At 43.3% G+C, this 26,761-nt stretch overlaps 1 protein-coding gene across 5 annotated transcripts in view; it reads right to left on the reverse strand.

Annotated features, from left to right (window-relative positions):
• CASP8AP2 (caspase 8 associated protein 2) overlaps positions 1-26,761 on the reverse strand; it is a 200,672-nt gene that overhangs the window by 71,748 nt on the left and 102,163 nt on the right. For all 5 annotated transcript variants that reach the window (XM_078648263.1, XM_078648261.1, XM_078648260.1 and 2 more), the window contains exons 7-8: positions 14,033-17,604; positions 1,008-4,632 (exon numbers count right to left, since the gene is read on the reverse strand). In XM_078648263.1, coding sequence (XP_078504389.1) covers positions 1,008-4,632; positions 14,033-17,604 — 7,197 coding nt within the window. The remainder of the gene's footprint in view (positions 1-1,007; positions 4,633-14,032; positions 17,605-26,761) is intronic.

A 26,761-nucleotide genomic window follows, 5' to 3' on the forward strand; every position in this document is an offset into this window, starting at 1 on the left:
CCTTTTGGAAATGAGGTAGTGGCAGTCTTCTCCGAGGCAGAGATTTTGCCTGTGTGTGGGTTGATGAGGATGCCTTGCTGGCTTTTTATTCAGCTCTGTTGGAGCTTTTCATGATAGACCTCTTCTCAGAGTCGGCAGTCAATGGCCTCTGAACTGACTGAGGTTTCAGCCTCAACAAAGGCATCGACCTCAAGACTTCGCGCAGACACTTGGTCTGGAACATGTGGGTCGCTAGGGGTCGGTCAAGGTTGTTGGCTGGATCCCGTCTCGGCTTAGACTTCTTGCTTTAGTGTCGACCGAAGGCCAAGGATGGTGGCCCACCTGAGAGCAGCTGAGGCTTGATCACGGTGCTCTGCATCAATGTGCAGCCACTTCTGGGTCTTAGAAGAGGTTTAGGTGTCCATTGTGCTCATATTTCTAGGCAAGATACTCAGAGAAGGTCCAGCATTGACAGTTCTTATCAACTGATAACAGGATAAGTGGGTCAACACAAAAGTAAATATAAATGCCATTGTACCTAAAAATATGTAGAATGTTTACAGAAAAGTAGGAACTACTTGCTCAAGCCCGAGGGCACCTCAGAACATGGAAGCAGTGAGTTTAGGCAATGGTGTTTCTTTTTTGATGTTCCAAAAAGCAAATATGTGTGTGGGGGAGAGCCTCAGGAGATGGAGTGGGTCGATGAACAACTGGTAATGGAAAAGTAGGTGGACACAGGAGTAAAAATAAATGTCATGTACCTAAAAATATAAAGCATGCTAACAGGTGAAAACGTAGATATGATGCATGCATGATCATTTGATTGTTTGGAACTTCTACAATTTCATAACTGGGAATAAGAGTGTGTCCCAAGCAGAAACAAATCATCTTTCTTTTTCAAATAGGCTTATTGCGCCAAAGTTAAAAGTAATAGTCTAAAACATGCAGCTATTGATGTAGCAATGGTATGTTCCTTTCTTTAAAAAAACATAAAACTTAAACTGTCAAACAGTGGTTTATATGCTTACCTAGTCCATGCAACAACCACCTCTCCTTTCTTTTTAATCAAGTTTTTTGCTGAAAGGCTTTGTGGAGAAATTGACAAAGTCTCTGATTGACCATCCACTATCTCCGGGGTTGCCTTCTTGCTAGATGACCTCCTTTTAGTAAAATACTCACTTTCCTCTGCTTTTCTGCTTTTCTTCCTCTGCCGCTTTGTTTCAATGACTAGATCATGGCTACCCTTTGACTTTTTTCGACGGGTGGCCCCTGAAGCAGTTTCCTTTTTTCTCTTACTACCAACATTGTCAAGACTCACTGTCCCACTTTCTAAAGTAATTGTCTCAAAAACTGTCTTTGGTAAAGACTTGACCTTGTCATCTTTACTTCTTTCATCATCAGACTCTTCTGTCAAATCCACAAATGTAACTTCAGCAGAGTTCACAGAAGCTTTTTGCATTGAGGATTTAAAAAAAATCGAACCACAGGCCGAAGCCTCTGCTGCATTGTTTAAGGTTTCAACAACAACTTCCGGTGCCTCTAATTCCTGCACATATATTAGCTCAGAAGAACCTTCAGTAGTTGTATTAGCACTACAGCTGCTCTCCAGTTCTGAAGAGTCTCCTGATGTTTCTGGAGAAAGGAGGACTTTCGCTGTACACTCAGGAGGTGGAATGCTAGGTTCAGAAGGGATAGGAGTTTCAGTTGGCCGCAGGACAGCAGCTGGTAAATTAGATTCAGGTGGCTTCTTATTCTTCGAATGAGTCAGACAGGGTTCACATGAAACATGGTATAAGTCAGTCAGACGCAAGTCAGATGCTTCAGGAGGTGGATTTAACTTATGAGGTAGGTCAATGGGATCTTGGAATTTTTGCACTAGGTGTACTTCAGAAATGCTGGGGAGACCTGGGGCAGTTTCTGATGGCACAGGGTGATTAGGTGATGACTGAGCTGGGAAAGATTCATGTGGCTCAGAGGGAGATGTGGCAGGTACTGATGACTCTGGAAAACAATTGGATGAACGAGCAGGGCATTGTCCAAGTGACTCTGAAGGAGCAGCAGTTGCCGCAACCGGTTCAGTTGGAGTGAACTGATTATTAGTAGGGTAGTGATCGAGTGACTTTGGGGAGCGATAGGAGGATTCAGACAGACACGATGCAGGAGGCTTAGCAGGAGCTGATGCACCAGGTTGAAGATGGGTTGGGTAGGGTTCACGTGGCTCTGGGGGACGATGGAATGAATGAGAGGGGTATGGTTCAAGTGGCTCAGGAGGAGCTGTGGCTAGCACTGGGAGTTCAGATGATTTGGCCACATCTAGATCAGGTGTTTTAACACCTAATCTGGAGAGCCCTGTGTGTCTATGTGCCATACTCGCTTGATCAGAAGATATGGGAGATGATTCAGTACGATCACCCAGAGACAAAGGTCCTGTGGCTTCAGGAATACTAGGAGGTACTCCAATGATTTCAGGGGCTGTAGCAGCATGTTTACCCAAGACAGTGGATGTGTGTGGTGATCCCTCTAAATGAGGAAGAGCAGAAACTTCCTGAGCTAGAGAAAAGTGTTTGTTCTGTGTCGCAGAAGACAAAGACTCTGCATCAGTCAAGGATGTCTCGTCAGTGTCTGGCGAAGCAGCAGGCAATGCCCTCCGAATCTTAACTATGAAGTGGTCATTGGATTTCTCCATTATCACTGCATGCATTGGTTCACTGGGGCAATACTGAAAACCAGGTGGGGGAACCTGATTGGCCCATGAGGAAGAACAGCTAGACTGACTGCTTGAATTATCTGATTCTAAAGCTAAATGAATATCCTGCTCTGTTGCATCCTCTCCATCAAGTAGCGCATCTTCACTATAATGTGCATTAATAACCCTCTCTGGAGTAGAAGTTGCTGCAGTCTGGGGCCGTAAAAAACTAAGATGACCATCAGACTTCAATGGGGAAGGGACTGTTAAGGAGACAGCTAGATCTTCCATAAGTACAGAAACATAGGATTTATCTCTTTCTTCACAGAATGTATTGTCTCTGCTTGAGTACGAAAACATAGGGACCTCCAGCATACAGCTTTCATCCAAAATATCTGGGCGTACAGGCATCTGAATCATGGAGGATAAAGACTTTTCAGAGGGAGCCACTGATGAGGAGGAACCATCTGGTATGTCCAACTGCAAAAAAGTGTCTTGCTGAACTGTTTCTGCTGTAACAGACGTACACATGTCATACTGCTCATCTCCTGCTATCGCCTTTTCTGGTGTCCCAGTTTCTAGCTGGATTTTTTCTAGACTGGTAGTGCTCTCTTCTAGGGTATTCTGATCTTGCAGCAAGCTTTTAAATACCTCACCCATGTGAGCATCATTCACTAAATTGAAGGTGAAACTGGATGACTGCTGGTTTGTAAGCAACTCTCTGCTTAGACCAGTCTTCTGCGAATCTTTGTGTTTCTTGAAAGCCCCTTCTTTCTTATGGTGAGCATTGGGGAATTTGCCAGAGCTGCCTTGACTCCGATCTACTTCAGACGGACAAGTACTGATTGCAGATTTTTCCATCAACTTCATCGAAGGCTTAATTTTATCTGTAACAGTTTTTGATAACTCTTGCTTTTTACTATTTTGACACAGTGGAATTACTCGTTGACAAACCTCTGACTGTAAGTCTCTAATTATTGATTTTGGCAAGGAGATTTCTTCACACTTTAGAGATTTGGGTTTCACATAGTTTTTAGAGAGCTTCGGCAAATTGTCCGGAAGGGTAGAGGAGTGCTTTGGTGGTGACTCAAGGCTATGGTCATCACTATCAATTTCCTCTTTTGCTATGTCACAAAGCTTGGTCAAAACATCTTTCATTTTTTCAAACAAATAATCCAGTTGATCATCCACAAACTTCCACAACTTCTTTTTCATATCATGCACATGCTGCCCAAATATTCGATCCACAATGCCGTTGTTCTTAACTTGCCCTAATGTACGTTCTATTGTTTTGCAGAGTTTCTGGATCAGGCAATCTGGAGATGTACACACCCCAGACCAATCCAAGCCTTTTATAAATGATATGAAATTTGCACTTGATGTTTCTATAATGCCATTAAACTGCCTCTTTGAAAACTGGACCTTAAACTTCATGTATTTCTTTCGGATGTGATTACGGATTACTCTTAACATCTGCATAATTTCACGTACTGTGGAAGGCATTGCCAGTTTTTCCACTTCGTCTAGACCAGGGCTGATTGCTTTTTTATTATCATTATCACTGGAGGATGTTGAAATCTCCTTTGCTGTAGTGGTTGCCCTGGTCTTGCGTGTAGGACTTTCAATACATATCATTTTTGGACTTGCCTCATCTGAATTTGATCGCTTCCTCTTGTTCTGCTGATTTTTGACTGAGGTATACTGGTTAGGAGGCATGTTTATTTTAGAATGCATTCTTTTCTCTGCACTTTTACAGCTCTTGGTAGCTGGTTTCTCTTTAATTGGTGTCTCTTCACTTTCATCACTACTAATGATTTCCCCTTCCTCTAGTTCTTCGGACGGCTCCAGAAGAGAGATTGCATCAGGACACTTTCCAGATACGCGAACAGGATTTTGATTTTCCTTGTTTACTTCATTTGAAATAGTTTTAGAGGTTGTTGCGCCGCTCAGACTGTTAAAGCATAAATCTAGAATACAGAGAAGAAAAAAAATTATTCTATGCACAGAGTACAAGGACAAAACGCATAATTTCAGAAAAAAACGATAATCTACCAACCTCCTTCTGCAATAATGCAACATGAACAATAAATCTGCTAAATAGGTTACTGCACGAGGCCTGTTCTCAGAAACCAATGGATCTTCTCTATCCATATCTGGACCAAGTTAATGTAATTAGCTTTACAGCAGAAGGCAAAGGAGATCACATTTTTTGCTTTCAGTAGAGTCGGTGAGGAGAGATGTTTGAATGCAAATAGTTCACAGATGTGGGCTACCACCGTAACTAATGAACTCAATTACACTTTCTATACAACAGTTAACATCTAATTAGGTCTCCTGCCCTATTTCGCGCTCCTCCAGTCTCACATGGGTTACACTACAAACAGGAATTGCGACTCAGTTGAAAACATTAGCAAAAGGAGTCACATTTGAGTATTTTGGGCATTTTTACCAAATGCTGCACCTCACTGACCAGGTCTGATGAGGCAAAACCTGGCTGGGATGATTGTATCCCCATTTGGATGGGCCTAAGTTGACATTTTGGGCGAGGCTGTTCCTATTAGACCAGGCTGATTCACGCAGGAATGGGATCCCAACGAGAATAGAATAATTGCCAAAAAAATGATGGACTGGAATGCAGAGTAATTACCAGTTGCTGAGATTAATTCAGGCACCTCAACCGCCACCTTTTTGTTTGATTCACATTTTCAGTAGGGTGCATGAGGAACTATTTTATTAAGTGCAATCAAGACAGCTTGACAAACAGAATATTGGCAATGTTGATGTGATGGCGGGGGTAGGGAAGGAATAGGAGCATGCCTTTTCACCCAATTGAGTTACTCCCATCGAGCTTTCTGTACAGCAGGGATATTTGATAAAAGAAACTGGTTCATGGAAGATCGTGCCTATGAAAAGACAGTAACCATCTGCCACAGAAAAGCAACTGTTTAACACTAACGGTGAGCAGCTAGAAAAGGTGAACCTTCTACTGAAGTGAAACCTACAGCTGAGGAAAGGTTGCTGCAATGTATGGGAGCTGTGAAGTTCAACGAAAGGCATCACCTGCCAACGCCACAAAATAGCTAAGATGGTGGCATTAGAGGACTACCTTGCAGGGGAAACACTCGGCAACAGACCAGAGGTTACGACTTGACAGACACTTAAGAGGCTCACATCATGTCATCCATGCAGTGAGGATGCTTGCAGGCAATCAACATACGGCAACAACCTTTATTTTTTTTAACCTCCTGTAGTATGTATGCATGAGATATTTGTAGTGTCCTAATCTTGACGAAATGAAGGGGGCAGTCTAGAGAGCCAGGGACAAGCATAGTCAGTGAGAGAGCAGAGCAAGATTGCTAGGTTCGGGGAGCAGAAGTGTACAGTTACTGCACTGTGATGTAGTGCTCTTTAAAGAGTTGCATCTTCAACATTTTTATAATTTGGAGCAGGGTCGGGGTGATTCGGTGGGATACGGGAATGTTGTTCCAGAATGTGGGTGCATAAGTGCATGTAGTAGTATAATCGTGCATAACCACCATGTAATTGTAAAGCACACACCCGCTAATACAAATTTAAGTGCTGGACCCAGTAAAGACCAACATCTCTGCTATATTTCAACCACTCACTGTAACAGATGACAATGAAGCTAAGTTCTTGGCTAGTTGAGACCCTTAGAAGGTTTATGAGGAGGTACTGATTGTACTAGCAACTATCATCAGTTATTTCACTCTACATATAAGAAGGGAACCATCTGAGTAGGGTGTAAGGCACCTGTGCTGCTGCAAGTGGTACAGACTGGCATTAAGAAGAAAAATACTAGGAAAATAACCCCATGAATAAAAAAGACAGCACGAAAGCGAAGGGTACATGGAAAGGTAGTCTGATTTTTTTTTTAAAAAGCCCACTATTTATTTTTTTCTTTTATTTATTTTGAGAGTTTTATAGAGCGCTGACAAGACCCTTGCGGGTATCAGAGCGCTTTACAGTACATGGGGATAATTAAGACATGCATAAACTATATGTCCATGAAGTATACATAACACTATAGAGCAGGGCAGTACGAAACAGAACAGGAGCGAACGGAGGAATGAAGGTAAAACAGTAAAGATATGCGAGAAAAATAAAAATAAAAGTATAAATAACATCATTGAGCCAGCAAAAAGCATAATAATAGGGTGCAAAACAGGAGCGAGCTGAAGAGTCATGGTAGCAGCAAATAGATTGATTAGGGTGAGTAGATTGATACCATGTAAGGAGGTTCTCACGGAATCCTAGGACTGAGTTTAAGTGAATTTTGCCATAAGAATGCCTTTTACTTCCAATTTGAAAGATGCAGTGGAGGGGTTCAGTCTTATTTCCGGGGGAAGGGCATTCCAAATCCTGGGCGCCATTCCTGAGAAGGATCGCTTGAATGTTTTTTTCTTATTGAATCTTTGTGGCTTCAGTAAGAGGTTTTCCACACTTCTAGTGGATCTTATTCCTATCACTACGTATACGTTTGCATTTAGCATTATAAAACAGTCATATAACCTCCTACCAAAAGACAGAAAAAGGGATCTCCAAGTGTGCTTGTGAATAGCCACAGAGAGAAGAGATGCCACCCACTGGCAAAATCTGTATAGCTGACTGGAAAATAAGTCCATGGGCTATCTAAGAACTACTCACAATAGAAACATTTAAGCACTAGAAAGGAAAAAGGCCACAATATGGCACTGCAACACAAGAGCAGATACCAACCTACAGGGTGGGGAACCTCTTTTGAAATAAAGTCAATACGGAGTCCTTATTTTTCATGAATGCAAAAACTGTAACAAATTTTAAAGACGGATCATCACTTAGATAAGATCTACACATGGTCTTGGTACAGGGGCAGGAGTGGAGGACACGGTATTCAGCCTGAAGGATACAATCACTGCTCTGATACTACAGGCCCACTGCTAGCAACAACGACTGCTAAATTGGATAGGAAGACAGAAGACACTGAAGAATGGTATTAAAAAAATAAAACCTGCATAGTGAGTTCCGTGCAAAGAAAGAGAAGTATGGCACTCTCCTTTATGAACTGGAGACGTTTTGGGGGCCTGAGTTTTCTATGCATTTCAAAGGACTGTGATAAACTGTCTTTGTAATAACAGTGACTGGATGCTGCAAGCCCCCATAACTATTGGACTAATAAAAGCAGATAAACGTGGCTATTTAAATGTTTTAGGATTACAGTTAACTGGACAAGGAGCTCATATGGAAATTTCAAAACAGAAGCTTCAAATATATGTTCGTGCTTCATGCTAAACTGAATGTGATTTATAAGGATGAAGCCTGGCTCCTTCTTCACAATGCAGTAGGAGGCCTATAAGCGGAAAGAGAAGAGTGGCATTAATAGGAAGGGAGGCGTGATTCACAGTACTTAAGAGGCAATGAGGTAGAGAGTTCACAAAACAGAAATAAGACTGAGGAAAGAAAAGATGCTATGAGGTTACTGTGTACTGGAAAATAGCCAGTAAAGCATGCCAATCCCAATATGAAAAAGTAGATCAACCAAATGTGATGCAAGCAACCCCAAGTACTGACAGAGGAGCCTTAATGCCTAAATGTACACAACAAGAGTTTTCAACACTAACAGGTTTTCTGGTACCAGAGGAAAAAGGATATTAGAACAATGCTACTTTGCTACCTCACCAGCAGGATGGGAACCATAGATAATGACTGGTTGCAGAGAACATGTACTCCTACGGATGACATCACACATCTCACGTACAAAATACACTATTACCTCAATCGTACAGAAATCTTTCATGAACCTAATTTACAGGACAAGTGCTAAAGCCACAAAATGGCAACATTGCATGTCCCTACCCGAGACCCGTCACCACAGTGATAAGAGTATTCCATGAGTAAGGACTTGAGCACTTCTCCCCTTTCAAAGTGATGCAATAAAAAGATGTTACTAGCACTCAATTTATAGACATCGAACAACAGAAGGCTTAGTCAACCGTACCGGGACATTAAGTTGTGACCAGCAGAAAACTGTAAATCTCATCAGCAAGAATTTGCCTCATTGAAACATCCTGCACACAGGCTGTAAAAGATCATACAGGAAACATATGCTTCGAATATCTTTATGCCATGCTTACCGCCATCAGAGAAGACAGGTATTTTTGTGTGTTTTTTTAAGGACCCATGCACCTAAATATTATCACAATGGCCTCTAATCTGAAATCTGTGTAGTGAGATAAGTAGGCTGGATCCTCTGCTGCCACAGTGGAGTAAATAAAGGGGCTGGGCTAAGTACAACAAAGCAAAGAGCTAAAAACAAGGTCCAGCGTAGCATAGTAGGAACTGAAAGAAGCATGGACTAACAACCAAGGTAACCATGCCAACTGTGGGTTAAACTCTCCACAAAGGTGAAGCAAGGAAGAAAACAATTAATTATGGAGGGAAAGAGGCAGATGACGTCAAAAGAGATTCATCAGACAGTGATAAAAACATGCATTAATAAAGGGACAGATTTCAGGGATATTGGCAATTTAACAGAGAGAGAAATATCAGATTTTTAGAATAGCTCAAATAATCATGCCTCTGCTACTTATAGATTGAGTAAAGCTATAGAAGAAAGCCACACAACTGGGTAACTTCGAAGACAAGTTTAGCAGGAGCAATGTGAGGCTACTGGGGCTCCCTGAAAGGAGTGAAAAAGAATCAACGTAAAAATTCCTGTAACCATTCAAATCATTATTTACATCCCCCAAACGGGCACATGTCATAATGCTATAAAGCTGTACTGAGGCGGAGCTAAAACAAACAACATATGAAACAGCACCAGAGCTGACAGTAATCAACCTTCGAAGGTATAAATACAAGGGTAAAATGCTGCCGGTGGTGTGTAGACAAGGGGAAATACTGGAATGGATGGACAACTTTGCCATCCCTTTCTTCATCCTTCATACCACAACACAACATTGCATCAGACAATTCAAGAGAAGAAAAGAAAAATCCTCCCTTCAAAGGTATCTTATGGACACCCATAACCATAGCAAAGTCCATCTAGACAAAATCTGATTGCAACACACTCCTCGACATAAACTTTACAACACTAATACACCTTGTAAAACTTAACACCATATTAAACATGTTTTTCCAGCCCCATAGCATCTTGGCACATACTAGAACTTGCCAAGTATGCCTTGCGCATACAGGAAAAGACAGTGAGAATAGCCAGTGTCCCAAATGACCAAATCACACTACTCCTCTCTGTATGCAGAGCCCTCATCCTCACAACCAAAGTAACCTGCTACAGTTCTACCACCAAGGAACTGAGTAACAGAAGCAAATCCCTCTTCAAGGCCATCAAGCACTGCATTCAGCCAATCCCAGGCCCTAAATTCACTCAGTCAGTTAACAAATAAAAGGTCATAAATAACTGCTTTACCGACTAGAATGACAAAATCATATCCCACAACACAAAAATAAATCTACATTACCTCCTATCCACTCTCACTCATATTAGGCTATTACAACATCTTGGGGTGCTATAAATATTAAGCCACAAAAGCTCAGGGTTACACCCAGAATTAGGCCACGAAGACAAGTCCAGGTTTCATCAGACGAGTGGCCAAGAGGCCAGTCTCTATCATAAGCATAGACATAACATCTCCTTAGGAGACAGTATTTTGCTGCAGAAATAAAAAAAGTCAATCTTTACTGGATGTCTCTGAATAAAGAAAAAAGGGCTTTATTTGATAATTTTCATTTTATGGATTAAGTCTGTGTATGTGCTCTCTATTCTTAGAAATGTTTCTAGCTTTGAAAACAGTGTCTTAGACTATTCCCTGACTTCAATCAAGCAATCAAAAAATTTATAGAGCGCGCTACTCACCCGTGAGGGTCTCAAGGCGCTGAAGGGAGGGGGGGAGCTGCTACTGCTCGAATAGCCAGGTCTTGAGGTGCCTCCTGAAGGTGAGATGGTCCTGGATCAGTCGTAGGTGTGCGGGGAGGGAGTTCCATGTCTTGGCGGCCAGGTAGGAGAACGATCTTCCTCCGGCTGTGGCTCTGCGGGTCCGTGGGACGAGGGCGAGGTTGGCGGGGCGGAGCCGGCGGGTGGGAGTGTAGAACATGAGGCGGTTGTTGAGGTATTCGGGGCCCATGTCGTGGAGAGCTTTGTGTGCGTGGGTGAGGAGCCTGAATGTGATCCTCTTGTTGACGGGGAGCCAGTGCAGGTCTCTCAGGTGGGCGGATATGTGGCTATGGCGAGGGATGTCGAAGATGAGTCGTGCGGAGGCGTTCTGTATGCGTTGTAGTCGTTTCTGGAGTTTGGCGGTGGTTCCTACGTATAGGGCATTTCGGTAGTCCAGTCGGCTAGTGACGAGGGCCTGGGTGACGTCTTTCTGGTTTCGGTGGGGATCCACCGGAATATTTTTCGGAGCATGCGCAGGGTGTTGAAGCATGACGACGAGACAGCGTTGACTTGCTTGGTCATCGTGAGGGTGGAGTCCAGGATGAATCCCAGGTTGTGTGCGTGGTCCGAAGGTGTTGGTGCGGAGCCCAGTGCTGAGGGCCACCAGGAGTCGTCCCAGGCGGAGGGGGATTGTCCGAGGATGAGGACCTCCGTCTTGTCTGAGTTCAGCTTCAGGCGGCTGAGCTTCATCCATTCTGCGACGTCCTTCATTCCTTCCTGTAGGTTGGTTTTGGCAATGGCTGGGTCTTTGGTGAGGGAGAGTATCAGCTGGGTGTCGTCAGCGTAGGAGATGTTGATGTTGTGTTTACGTGCGATGGCGGCGAGGGGGCTCATGTAGATATTGAAGAGCGTTGGGCTGGGCGAGGATCCTTGGGGTACGCCGCAGATGATTTTGGTGGCTTCTGAGCGGAAGGGAGGGAGGCGGACTCTCTGGGTTCTGTCGGAAAGGAACGAAGTGATCCAGTCCAGGGCCTTTCCTTGGATCCCAGTGTTGAAGAGGCGTGTTATTAGGGTGTGATGGCATACGGTGTCGAAGGCTGCCGAGAGGTCCAGGAGGATGAGGGCGGTTGTTTCTCCGTTGTCCATCATGGTCCTGATGTCGTCGGTGGCTGCGATGAGGGCGGTCTCGGTGCTGTGGTTGGCTCGAAAACCGGACTGTGAAGGGTCGAGCGAGTTGTTTGTCTCGAGCAAAGCAGTCAGCTGTTTATTGATGGTCTTCTCGATGACCTTGGCCGGAAAGGGAAGAAGAGAGATGGGGCGGAAGTTCTTGAGGTCTTTGGGGTCTGCTGTGGGTTTCTTCAAAACTTCAAAAACACAGATACTGCATGTACAGATCCAGATGAAGGGGCCATAAGCATCGTTTTGCAACTTTGCAGGGGTCATACATACACATCTGAATTTCACAGGGCTAGCTGTCCTTACTATCTTCCGCTCTTTGCAATAACTAATAAGTGGTCGGGTGTAACCCACTGCCTTTGTCCTGGATGCTTAGTGGAGGAGGAAACAGAAATCCATGTACTGCTCTTCTGCCCGGCATACAAACAGGCTAGGTTTAAATGGGTTATACAATTGTGCAGGAATTACCGCATATTTTTTAGGATCCTAAAATCCGATACCGATCCAGTCTATGTTGTTGTAATTTTAAAATTTCTCCTTGCTATGTGGTTTAAACGAAGGCATTTGTTGAAGATTGACACTTAGCTAATTGTGACTGTTCAATTTGTTATAATTATTCTTGCACTAAGATATTGGGAGTTAGCTCTGTGTGGGAGGTATATCACCTCCTTGTTATTTGGTTCGCTGACAATGGATGCTTTAAGAGTTATAAGAGGCGTTTAACAATGTTCTTAAAGTTTTTGTTTTAAATTATAGTTTTAAATCAATTTTTATTTGTATAATTTTATTATCAATGATGAAGTCCTTGCTTGTCATAATTAATGAGGCCTATGTATCCCTACAGATGTATATACCAGTGTTTTTACGATATTCTATTGTTGTATATTGTTTTGGACTACATTTTACTGTGTTGTAAATTCAAATGTGCTTTTATGGCTGTAATAGCCGCAATAAAGTTATTGATGGTGATGATGATGATGATAATATCAGAATCTCTCTCAAACGTAATACAGAAAGATTAGCACACTTGAGTTTCTTCATGGACAACCTAGTTTCTAATGTACTGAGGAATCTGTTCTTACCCATGATGTAAGGGAATAGATCTTACAATTATTTGGTGCACTCATCACACAAAGTGCAGTAAATGAGACTAAATAGGGGTAGTTCATTTTAGTATCTCGCTGCACTCAACTGAAACTATAACCATAGAGTGTGTGTAGCATCCGTCTCTCTATGGTGCTATATGCCAACTGTTTAATGATTGATAATCAACATGCAGTGTTGGATATTACTTGTTCCAAAACTGGCACATTCAGGTGTTCACTCTTCAGAACCTCATCTGTGTTTCATTTATTTGATTAATCGAATTTGGATTTTCCTGGCTACCCACCATGCTTTGTACATCTGTATAAACTACTTCGTAAGTCTTAAAATTCAGAACAGTTGAATGATGTATTCTTTCTTAACACATGGTGTCATCATATTATACACTAGCAGAGCTACCAGACGTCAACTCTGAAAGACTTGCAAAGATGTCTTTATTGTATAATACAACCAAACACATTGAAAGATTTAAAATCTTAAATAGGAGTAATTTATATGTTCTCTGTAAAAACAAAATGCTTATGATATCATAGGAAGCATATGTTGTGGAAGTGTTTACATAGACACACCTTCTGGAACTAAATGCTGTCCTTCATCTAATTGGTAACAGGCACGGAGTTGCCACACAACTTGGTGGATTTAGAGCTCCACTATTCAGGGGAGCAATAGAATGATATATATATATATATATATATCCACAACACTGATGCAAACATTATTCACATGCGTACTCCTAGCAGCCAGGCTCACTACAGCTCATACATGAAAATCCCAGGCTGTTCCTGGTAAAGTCTGGTGGACCTGCTTTGGACAAGTCATCCTCTAGGGTTAATTATAGAATACATAAATTTGAGAAAATCTGGCTACCTTTTTGTTAAGAGACACACACCATGTATGCCTACTGCGTTGCACCCTTCCACCCTGTGCAGAATCACATTCTCATCTGAAGGCCTCAATGTGGAAAATTCGTCCCACCCGTGATAATGTTTTGTACCTCAGTACGCCTTCTGACAACACTATACAACACGATTCCTACAAGTATTTTGTATATGTTAATTCTGTATCCTAATTCTACAACATTCTGCTTTATGTATGGCAGGTCAGTCCAACTTTTTCTAATACAACTTATATAAAGTTAATACATTTTAATGAAAATATTTACAAAAGTGCAGCAAGAAACGATAACAAGATGTTACCTTTATTCAAGCTTCTCACGACTGAAGCCATTGCAGGACTCTCCAATTTATGGATTTTTACCACTGGCCTCACAGGGCTAGTTAGTGGGCTAATCGCTTGTGGGATATTCCTTAAATGATTGAGATCAACACTGACTATAGAGCTTTCATCTCCAGAATCTGGGTTCATCTCATTCTTCGCATTCCTAAAGTCTACAGAACTTGCGCTTGATGTTGTGTCTAAATTGTTCTCAGATTCAGGTAAGTTTGGTTTTAAATGGAACACTTCATCAGCAACTTCCAACGCTGGTTGTTTGGATTTTATCACAACCTCTTCACAGACGCTGATATTTTTGTCAAGAGAGTCATTATCTGCAGGGTCATTCCTTCTGCCATTCTGGGAGGGAGTGCCTAATTGGGAGTTGTCCTCATCCACCACACTATGGGTCTCAAGTTCTTCAGAACTAACAGTTTCCAACTCAGCGTCCATTACAGTATATAGAGAACAGTCTTCGTTTTGCACGTTTGAAGGATGGACCGTTTCTTTAACACCTACTGTCTTTTTTGCATGTAAAGAAGCTCCAAATTGGGCAGCTGTTTCATGTTGCATAGTATCCAATTGACTCTCTTCTAAAGATTTCCTTTGACTGGCAGATGCAAGCATGTCCACCTTTTTTACCAAGTTTGTTTCATCAATGCCTTGAGGTTGAACTGTGCATTCGGTCTGCTCTTTCGGATCATTAATATTGTATTGAGTAACAACTAACTTTCGTGGCCATTCCTGAACCCTTGCAGCACCTTCTTGTCTGGCCTTAAGAAGAGCAGCTTGGAGTTCCTCAATCTCAGCAAGAGATTTTCGCTTCGTGGGGGAGAGAGTAAGATTTAACTTTTCCATGAAACTTAATTTAGGATCTCTGCACATACTTTCCTCATTCTGAAGGGACTGGATAGTCTTACACAGAGGTTTAGTTGGCGAACCAGTTGCTGTGGTTTTTCTGTCTGTTTTAGAGCTCTTGCTTGATTTCATACTTTCATTTTCTGCAGGCAGTTTTATTTCATGTCTGCTTTTCAGTGAATCATCACTCATTTCCTTTCGTTCACCTCGATGATGCCTTTCTTCTTCTCTCCTTTCTTCTTGGTTTTTGTTTTTATCTTCACTTTTGCGCTTTTCTGATTTTTTCTCACTTTTGTCATGTTTGCTTCTAGTTTCCTTAGATGATGTGGGTCTATTCTCTTTACTGCTGCTAGATGTAGATTTTTCTTCTTTAGAACTATAGTCCAAAGACCTCCTTTCTCTTCTGTGCTCTGCTCCCTTCTCTCCTCTAGAATCACTGAGAAGGCTCTTGCTCAAGTGCCCAGCGGTCTTAGAGTCACTCTTGGAATTAAAATTGTTAACTCTACTAGATCTTCTTGGTTCCTCCAGCTCCTTTTCAGTGGATCTGTTTTTATGTTCAGTCGTTTTTACCTCTTTTTCATGTGCTGCAATATCTTTCTTTTTAATTGCATGTGATTCGCCAATCCTTTTTGTTAATGTTTGCTCTGAGGGAGACTTTTCCTTCGCTGCTTTAGGTCTTTCCCGAATACGCACATTGGATAGGTCTTCTCTCTCTGAGCTGCTGCTTGGCTTTAAGTTTCTGGTTTCCAGAGTCTGCGACTTATTTTCTGCTTTGCCATAATTCTCTGCTACTTTAGGCTTACGGTCCCTATTTCTACATTCACTATTCGTATGCCTGTCTACATACCTGTTATCCTTTTTGTGTTTAGGAATCTCTTGACTGTAAGGTTCAGCTTCATTTGGCAATCTAGTATCCACACTATTAGTATCAGTTACATTTGCCAGTCTTTCTTCTTCAGGAGGCTTTTGCAGAACAGAATTGTCCTTATTTGTGTTTGGCTCCTCCCGAATGTGGCAACTGGTTTGGTTTTCTACATCTGAACTGCTCCGTGACCTCATGCTCTTATTTTCCTGACCATTAGACCTTTTTTCTGCTTTGTTAATATGCTCTGGTGCCTTACATGTACCGTCATCCTTCCTCGGTTTAACTCCTGCATTTTTTACCGCACACTTGCTTTCCTCTTTTTTGTGTTTGCTTACATTGTCCGGACTCTTAGGTTTGCATGCATTTGCTAGTTTTTCCTCTCTGTGGAGCCGCTCCTGAGCAGAGGAATTGTTCTTATTTTGCATAGTAGACTCCAGAGTACTTACTTTGGTTTGGTTTTCTCCATCTGAGCTGCTCCTCTGATTTATGGTCTTACTTTCCTGTGAATTTTTTTCCGCTTTCGCAGTAGGTTCTGGTACTTTAGGTTTGTGTTCTTCAGTTCTGCGTCCATCTTTTTTATGCTTTTCAACACACTTGCTTTCATCCTTTCTGTTTTGGGTGACAGCCTCTCGACTGCTAGTTTCTGATGCTCTGGCTGACCTGCAGTCACGACTGTTAGAATTAATTGCTTTTGCTGGTCTTTCCTCAGCTGCTGAATTTTTCTCAGTAGTGTTTGGTCTAACAAGATTTGGGATAGAGCTTTGATGTTCACAATCTGAGCTGACACTTGGTTTTTTGCTCTTAAATTCCTGATTCTGTATCTTTTTTTCTACTTTTTCAACATAGTTCGGCACTTCATTTGTACGATCATAACTTTTTCGTTCACAGCTTGTAGGTTTTCCCACACAACGGTTTTCATCCTTTTTGTGTTTGGTGAAAGTTTCTAGACTGTTAGACTCAATGACCTTTGCTAATCTTTCCTCTTCCTGCTGGTTTGTCTCAGCTGGCGATTTTTCTTTTATGGAGCTTTGACTCTCCTTAGAGCGCACATTGGTTCGGCCTTCCACCTCAGAACTGCTGTTTGGCTTTATCCTCTGGGTATCCAGCTTCTGTGACCTCTTTGCTGCTTTGTCAGTGTGCTCTGGTGCAAGAGGTGTACGGTCTACATTTTTCAGTTCACTGTTTGAATTTTTTTCTATACACTTTTTTTCGTCCTTTCTGTATTTCGAGCCAGCTTCCAGGCTGTTGGGTTCACCAACATTTTTTTCTTTTCTTACTCGCTTGCTGGCCTCATCTGAGCCAGATTCCTGGCTGTTGGGTTCACCAACATTTTTTTCTTTTCTTGCTCTCTTGCTGACTTCATCCGAGCCAGATTCCAGGCTGTTGGGTTCACCAACATTTTTTTCTTTTCTTGCTCTCTTGCTGACTTCATCTGAGCCAGATTCCAGGCTGTTGGGTTCACCAACATTTTTTTCTTTTCTTACTCGCTTGCTGGCCTCATCTGAGCCAGATTCCTGGCTGCTGGGTTCACCAACATTTTTTTCTTTTCTTGCTCTCTTGGTGACCTCATCTAAGCACTGTTTTTCATGGACGTTTTTAGATAAAAGTAAATTGCTTTTTTTCTCATGGTCAAGTGTTCTGTCCTTTTCTGGATTTTGCTGTAAAGTGACGTCATGAACTTCTTTCGAGTGGGGGACTTGCTGCCTACAGTCAGGCTTCTCATAGTTGATTTTCCTTGATGTGTTCGGTCTTAGCATTGATGCTTCAGGTGTACTTGAATGAACATAATTAGGTGCAGGATTCCTGGTATAGTTGCTTCGAAACCCCGTCATCCTATTTTGTTTCAAACAACAAAAGAAAAGACAGTGAAATTGTCTGTGATGCAATTTAAACCAAAGCATTTCTGTTTAAACTACATACGAAACAAATACAGAATGTCAACTTAATGAAACTTAAAACGACTACCTTCATGTCCTTCTAAATGTGTCTAATCTCCATTTTCATGTGAAATTGATTTATAATGATGGGGATGTTTAAATATGCGACTGTTTATCCCATTTGACAAAGATGAGTTTATATCAATGACAAATAATCAAATGTATTTTATTTTTGACAGGAATACACCTTAATGAAAATCAATCTTACCAGAGCACACAAAATAAACTTCAGCGTGTTGGATATTGTTCCTTTTATTATCTTAACGTTGTTTTATTTCCAAACTTTACATGAAAAGGATCAACACACCATAGCCTAGTCAGTGAAGGCAGCAGCCATCCTCTCATGAAACGTCATTCCTTACCTTCAGCAAGAACCTCACAAAGGTCCTCAAATGGGTGCATCACCAGTCTTTATTAGAGCAACAAAAGGATGCTGAGATTCAGCCGGGAGGCGAGGAATCTTGGTATCTGGTTCGATTGCGATCTGACCTTTGGCCCCCAGGTAAACAGGGTGGTCGGCACCTGTTTTGGGATCCTCAAGACCATCAGGAAGGTATTGGAGCTCCTTCCCACCGAAGCCCGCAGAACATTAGTGCACGCTCTAGTCACGTCTAAAATGGACTATGGCAACCTGCTCTATTTGGGAACCCTTGAGAAGAACCTGAGCCGCCTACAGGTTTTGCAAAATGCCCCTGCCCGGCTGGTGCTCAGACTGCCGAGAAGATCAGCCTCCAAAGCTGCTCTCCAGGCCTTACACTGGCTCCCGGTCAGAAGCCGGGTAGAATTCAAGGCCCTCTGCACCTGTCATCGGATTATTAACGGCAGGGCGCCCCTTCCACTACAGGGTCTCCTGACTCAATACGAGCCTTCACGCGCACTTAGGTCCTCAGGATCAGGGCGCCTTACCATCCCCAAAGTTACCAGAGCTAGGATGGGCGGCAGATCCTTCAGGTATCTTGCCGCATCCAGCTGGAACAAACTTCCGGTAGCGCTGCGTCTGGAACCTACAGAGTCTATATTTAGAGCAAAACTAAAAACACTCCTATATATGAAATAGTGGCCTTCCCCTCAGCACCTCCTCTAGCCACGCTCGTATCTCAGCGCGGGGACACGCCGGTGTGCGTCACCATGCGCTTTACAAGACCCCCTATTATTAAAACGATACACTCATTAAGGAGTTATTTGTGAACTGCAGAGCGATTTACTGTGCAAATAAATGTAAGCACAATCGTCGAAAATTAGGTGGAAATTTCAATTCCATAATTTTGAGCTGGGCAGCCATCTTGGTAGGCTACCTGCTGTATAAAAAGCATTGGCAAAGCAATTACGTCTCGCAATGGATTTGTTTTTTTTTATTTCCCAATAGGAGTTGGCTTTGTAAATTAAATAAAAAGGTAGCACAAAATAATTTTTTTTGTGGTAGTAACACAGAGACCTTATGTGGGGAGAAGCAACACAAAGCCAATGGAGTTAAATTGTGTTGCATGGAGTAGAATATAATTATGTTGCAGGTGCGAGTAATGGGTATTTTGTTTTTTTTGGTGGGGGAGAGATTGGGAAAGACTGCTTGGGTTCTGAGTGTGCACTCATTTAAGATGCTCTGCATGTAGTAGTATGCCTTAGCTGTTAAAAGGACTGCTGTGTTTTTAAGCAATCATGATATTGGAATTTACATGTCCGGGGAGGGATTCTATATTTGTTTCAGCAGCTGAAGTGTGTAATGCTTAGTCAGGAAGACAAATAGTTAAATAAGCAGGGACAGGTCGGAGGTGATGTGGTGTGGGGGAGGGCACAGAAGATAAAGTAAAATATAAACCGCCCGATAATTTATTTCTGCAGCTAAAAGCAGCAGCTGAAGTGTGCAATATTTACTTAGAGCTGGTAATATAATCTTTAATTTGATTCTGAGGCCCTCACTATACGCTACTGCTCAGACACTTGGCTTGCTACTGCCCATGTTATACTTGTCAACAGAGGAAGGTGTGTGCACACTGCAATGTGCCACCATATGTGATTCCACAAATTTGTAAAAGTATGCTCCTAACATTTTTTAAACTTAAATCCTACAACTACGGTGGCGACTCCACGCTAGGTCACTAACGAAGCGGTTTCTAGTCATGTGCTTCTCACACTTAATTAACGGATATCACGTGTTAGTTTAATTAGGCTCACTGACACTAAAACTACAATACCCAGAATGCATTACATTGTCATACACAAGCCTAGTCCTGAAAAGTGACAGTAAGCAAACGGAGTGAGGTTTTCACCTTGGCTATGAACTAAGTCCCAAAGGGTAAACTAGACTGCAACCTAAACTGGGGCAACTTTGGTGATTCCAGATGATCCTAAATTAGGTGTGAGTAGTTAATGAAATAATGTTTCTTCCTGTGTGTTCTGGTAGTTGTGCAGCTCACAATGTTAAGCGCTGAAGATCCTTGGTTCCAAAAAAACCTAAGGATTAAACGTTATGCTCTGCACCGTTTTCTTTTTCAGTTGCTTGTGACTGAGTATCCCTCAAAGTGTTACACATGAGACATGTGAATTTCACAAGTGCGCATACTGAAAACTTGGAAGCTGTATTTTGTGATGTGTGTGATATTGGAGTGGCAGCCAGAGATAAGGGGCAGCTTTTATTACAGCTCCAGAGGAGCTGCTTTACAGCATGCAGTAAAGAACAGTTCTCGCCCACTAACCGAAGCAGTTTCTAAGCGGCACTCTTGTTTAAAATAAAAATAAAGCACCAATAAATAACCCAAGTGGGATGGTGACATAGGGCGCATGAAGGTAATTGAAGGGAGCTAGCATCAGATGACGTAGGGTGGGGGCGGCTGGCATCTATTCCAAGGGGACTGGGGCCAGAGAACGTAGGATGTACTGGTACTGTATCCTAGGGGGCTGAGGTCAGAGAACTCTGGTAAGAAATGAATAACTCTTGCACAGTGGAACAGCCCAATAATACGTAGTGCCGGGGGGTATACGGCATATGATGGTGTGGTCCACTGCCACACAGGAGTGGGGTCAGAGTGCTCAGTAAGAGTTATCTGCAGGTTCACTTAGAGGACTCAGACAAGTTATCACACAGTAAGCTAGGTCCAGACAGATAAAGGAGTCCAACAAAAGGGGTGGGAGGTGTATGGGTGATATGCGCCATAACTATATGCGAAAGAGGTCACATGCCTGGAAGGGTGGGGTGTCTACTGCCCTCCCCTCCCTTTCAAGGTCACAGCAGAGCCCAAAATCACAGACACTGGGGCTGTGGAGCGTCAATTCCTTCATCACATGTTGTTTACGGAAATACCACGCTCTCAGGTGTAACACCCCCATGGCATCTCTGTATCTAGGTTCCCCACTACTGCCTGACAAAAGCAAACTATATGTTATGCAGCAGTTAGAGGAAGCATACACAACACTCCAACCGATAGCACGCTGGAGGTAGTCCATACCATATGGAGAAACGTACTTCCATTTGGAAAGTTGTATCGGACCAGCCAGGGTTGCACCTAACATTTGCAGCATACACACACAAACTATCTCTGTCTCATTCACGCTCTCGGCAGCAGGCACATTAACCTGAGCTATTGCACTGGAACAAAGAGCAATGGGAGTATTCATGGGCGATGAGTAATCTCCTCTGGGAAGGGACACTCTTATCATCCCAGCGGGTATTGAGTTATTTACGTCTCACTCACCTCTGGGGGCTCGCAGTAGTCAGGCCCCCCAGCCACGGACAGGAAGCGCATGTTCACTGCCGAGACCCAGAGTCCCATGACAAATTGCTGTACTACGCATGCGCTGACGCAGCTTGACTGGAAATGTAGTTGTACAGGGTGTTTACGACTACAGTACAATTAAGTCCATGAATATGGAACAAATGTTAAAACTAGTGGCAAAGCACCACGGAAACGTCTCTTCAAGAGCTCTACGCAACCGCTGACCAAAGAAGCAAAGAGCGACTCAACACACGAGCACTAGAGTTCCGTCCAAAACCAATGTTAAAAAAAGAGTGTGCTGCAAATATAAAACGCCCTGAAGCTACATGACCCATGTAGCAGGGCCGGTTCGCCATGGGCGTGAGAAATATACCTAAAGGTGGGCCAAATAGCACCATTAACCAACGACACAAAAGAAAGGCAGTTGGAAATTCACAAGAAGGAACCAATTAAAAGTGGTTGGTGGGCGTGGCCAAACCACACAAACGGTATACAACAAGCCTCGCAGAGCAGCGCATGCGCGCTGACTCTAGGCTCGACCTAAAAAATAATTGGAGCTCCGACAGGTTGCTCGTCGTGCTCACTATTCCGGTGAATCTATGAATGGCTTCCCAGTCGACCTGACAAAAAACCTCTAGGTGGCAGCAACACATAGTAAAGAGCGCTTTAAGAGCCAGTGATTGGGCCTATTCACTGGTAAAAGTCTCATACGGATTCCCTGACGATTCGAAGGATTACAATGACTTTCTGGTAGGAGCGTGGACTCTGTATTTTCTATATTTTAGTCAAGGAATCTAGGAATATATTCAGAGAAAAAGTAGATTTTTTTCATTTTACAGTAGCTAACTACTGAAATGTAAAAAAATAAGCATGTTAACACACGAACGTATGTTCATTAATATCTGCTGTAACGTAAAGGTTAGAAACCTAACAGTAAGGCGTTTCGCTTGGGCGAAACGATTAAATAATAAATCAAATAAGAGTCGCATATTTCTTCCTCGGTGCGGAGAGTTTTCCAGTGGGTGACAAACCTAAAAGGAAATATAAATGGCCTTTATTTTGATGCTTGGTGAACTGCAGAACTTTAATGAAGGCTTCCTTTAGACCAGAGAATTGTTAATCTTTGGAGATCAACTTGTTGCGGTATGAACTAATGTTTAGAAAATACTGTCCCTTATAGAACAGTACTGACCCAAAGTGCTTGTGTGTGAATAATGATCCGTTTTATCTTTGTGGGAACATACTTAATTTCATAATTCATTCAAATTGAGACTCAACAGTTACTCTACTGGTCTGTGGACTAGCTGTGGAGAATCAGGAATAAGCTACTGCTAAATCCGCGATTTATTTTGAGCCCAAAAAAGTGGAAATCCTTTAATAAAATGTTTCATGTTTGTGTCTTTCAAATCGCCCTCCAGCCGTTCCCCTTCCCTACGTGCCTTCCCTTTAAGAGCTACTTTTGATACCCAGTGTACATGCATGATGGCAGAGACGATGTTGCCGGAAGGTGATTTTTCCATGGAACTAGTGTCATGTTCCTGCAAGTCAGTGGTTCACAAGGACTGTGCTGGGCTGGGATAGGGAACCATGAGTATACAGTCTCACGTTAGGTTTTATAACGCAAACAGAGAAAAGAAAGACAAGTGAGGTTTGATGACCCTTGACAGAAATAAAGCATCTTTTCCCCTCAAAGTATTTGGGCAGGACACAAGAGGTGCCATATTTTTCATGATTGTCCACATGAAATACTACTTCAAATATTTGTCAAAGGACATACCACTGCCCCCAGTGCGGGTGTGAGGATTGGTGCCCCTGAGCAAGGATCAATTGCAAAAACACAATCGCTTGCTCTTATACTGGGACCTAGTCATTAATTTTTTTAACCTATACCGGAAGGTCTAAATTACTACACAAGATGAGCGTGTGAATGAAGATAGCTCAACTGAAACCAAGGATTTCAAAGAGCTACCGAAAGAAGGGGTCTGGGACTCTTCATCCTTCCCTCTGACATGGGTCAGCAAATCCAGCCATAGCAAAATCGGATTGGCCTACTTGAAGGAGATGAATGATGCTTCAGAACCAGATCTGGTCAGATAAGCTAGGACAACCAAGAAAACGGAGTACCAGTGAAGGGAATGTGAAGACTGTTCTTGGGGTCCCACTGGCTACTAGACAATTTAGCTCGGCTCCAAGCTTCAGGCTCCCTTTCAAAACGCGTAATAAGGCAGGTATAAACATAATTGCTGCACTGGCAGGCAGCTGGCTGGTTTTCGGTGTAACTGGAGACCCCGCTATCACTTCGAGACGCCAGGAGGCAGAGGAATGAGTCGGTACTCTGGTATGGCGGAACAGACCACCGCAGTACAGAGACTAGTCTGGGTCGTCTGCTGCGGAGGACACTGCTCTACTGGAACTACTGCGCCATGGAGAGGAGCTGAGAAAGAGAAAGCACTCCCCTCAGCTGCAGCGCTGTCACAGCCTGGAGCCCGAGAGACCTCAGGGAATGATCCACAGTGGTGTTTGGGAGCCCGGTGTAGAGGATGCCTATACTGCTATGCAGGCAGAGCGGCTCGGAAAAGGCCTTGAATCCAATGCCGGAAGAAACCGCTGCCCCAGACGAGGTGAGTTAATAACGGCAAAAGGGTCCTTCCCCCCACTTCCTGCCCTTTCTCCTCCCCTCACTACCATTTGCCCAGGCCAATCCACCCATCCCCCCCCCCTCACCCCCTTCAGCTCACCAGAAGGATCTGAGATTTGCTTGGCCTTCTACGCGTCCTTGAGGGAATGGCAGCCATTACATGAAAGAAATAAGGCTGGATAGAACAACATCCTGTTGCTCCCTGGAAGATTCCCGCTGTTAGAGCAGGTGGACGAGACGTTCACTGCATAATGATCTCATACCAAAAGTGAGACCTGGGCCACAGGTATAGAAGCATTACGGTTGGACAATTGAGAAGATTGAATCCTACCCCTCCAACCCCCTATGTATTTTTTACTTCCTTGTGGGAGCTCTTTCCTCCCTTCTTCATTGGACTTGGTTGTGTGTCATCTCTGGAACAGTGGGATGATAAGTCACTTTATCCTGTATCACAAAGACAGAGAGCTCAGGCCACTGGTGTTTGCGGCACGTGGCAGTTCGACCCTGTGAAGATGCTCCCAGGACAAGGGTACCTCACCCATATGGAGCAGATAGATCATGTGAAATAGAAAAACACAACTGAGGTGCGCAGGTTGGGGGGTAGGAGAAGGGGGCATTAATTGCTGTGGATGAACTGGCGGTTTGTGCACCTAAATTAAAAACTTGGTTGTTATAGTCATGTGGGTTGCCGGCCAGTGCAAACAGCTTTGAGACTTGACCTCCGCACGGTGGATTGAACGACAGTCTCATGCATCTAGTGACTTGCCGAGCTGCACACAAGTGTCCAGGGGAAAGAGGCGCCAGAAGAACAGACAGGACACCTCAGACCACAGAAGCTGATCTTGGAAGCTCAAAAACCGTCAGAAAAAAGGCCTCACCACAGCTGACATCGGAGATGCCAGGTGATCCCCAAACACAGGTCAGCACAGACAAAATGCTAAGTTTTAGAGGAATGGTAAAGATGTTGAGGAACGAGCCTGGTGGAGGAACATTCTTACCATAGGTTTGCCTGGGGTGTAGAGGGCCCAAACATGTGCGAATACCCAGATGGCTGATTGACTAGTCGCTCCACAAAGTTGTCTTTTTTACTCCGTAAAGCCAGCACACAGGGTCCTGGCCTGTCGCCCAGTGCCTGGGACTTCCCCAAGAAAAATGGTGACCAAGTGGCTATACTTTAAGGAACTTGATATGATCCTAACTGCAGCCAGGATCCAGCTGCACTTCACCATCAGCAACCGAAGAGTATTAATATTTCCAGAATACACATTAGTGGTGCAACGTCAAAGAACATCCTTCTTTGGGGTAAAGAAAGGACTTGGGTCTGAAATATACTTCGCTGTTTCCAGTCAAACTTAAAATTATGACACAACAAAATAAGTCTTTCTTAACAGAACCAATAGATGGCATAGGACTGGACAGAGCAGAGGGACAAGGGTGCAGGGGAAGGGATGAACTAGGAGACTAGGCCTAGGTGGAAGAGGCTCATCTGCTGACCACTAGACAGAGAATCCAGTCATCAGGTGCACAGGTCCACTCTACCCACAACAAAACAGGCAGAGGAGGATAGACAAGAGAAGCTTTAGGTGGTGGCAACTTTATGCTGCGGATTAAGCAAGCAGGCTATGGACTCAATAGGACAATACGGCAACACTGAAGATGAAACTGTCATCCAATCACAGAATGAGTATGGGTTCATGACCTCATGTCATGTCCCCAACTGCTGAAGACATACTTGGGTGACAACAGCAAGAAATTATCTGTACATCCTTTTTGTTTACTTGGGTGACGGTGGTTGAATCAAGGGGGAACAAATACTGAACTGAAATACAGAGGGGAGACAGTGGGTTCCTCTGGGCCTCGTGCTGGAACATGAACTCTTAATAAACATGTACTTCAGACACACCACCACCAAAGAACTGAACATAAGGGACCCAGGGGCACTGGACCAAAGCAAAGTACCTAACCACACACTACGGGGCACCCCCCCTCCAGGTATAATGTCCTGGTGGAGTGAGTGGTGGGGGTAGTTTTTAGTGGGCACATTTTAACTCAGTATTGATACTTTCACAGAGGCTAATGGGGACTTGCCTGTGCTCAAGAGAGCGAGTGCTAGAGCTCAATATTCAAGAGCTGGCAGCACACAGACCAGATAAATGGAGGTGGTGGTTTTACTTAAATAGGTATAGATAAACCAGCACATTACAATTAACATGAAATGTCCAGAGGCTGGGCAATGTCGTCAAGAGAGACCAGGTACATACACATTTTAAGAGGAGGTGGGGATAGTCATTGCCCTATTACAGGGCACTCGCCACCACAGAGAAGAACAAAATTAGCACAAATGACAGAAGCAGTTGTTTGCAACATGGAACTCTTCAATTACCAGGGATTTTGGTTTGGATTCATCATGGGGTTCCCTTTCAAGAGCTACCCCATCAAGTTAAACGGTAGTTACTTGTGGGTATCGGTTGTTTAGAAGACTGGTAACGACAAATGCGGACATTATACCTTCCATAAACAGGGCAAACAGAAATGTTACAAGGGCTTCATATAGAACTGTCCAAGAATCCATATATACCAGAAGTAGTCCACTACTAGCTTGGTAGTGGACATACACAAGGATAGATTACACCCTCCCATCCCATGACCAGTAACAATGAAGACAGCAGACACTATAATTAGATTAAAAACTGAGGCTAGGTGGG

Source organism: Lissotriton helveticus, chromosome 6 (assembly GCF_964261635.1).
Source record: "Lissotriton helveticus chromosome 6, aLisHel1.1, whole genome shotgun sequence".
In the NCBI taxonomy this organism is placed as follows: domain Eukaryota; kingdom Metazoa; phylum Chordata; class Amphibia; order Caudata; family Salamandridae; genus Lissotriton; species Lissotriton helveticus.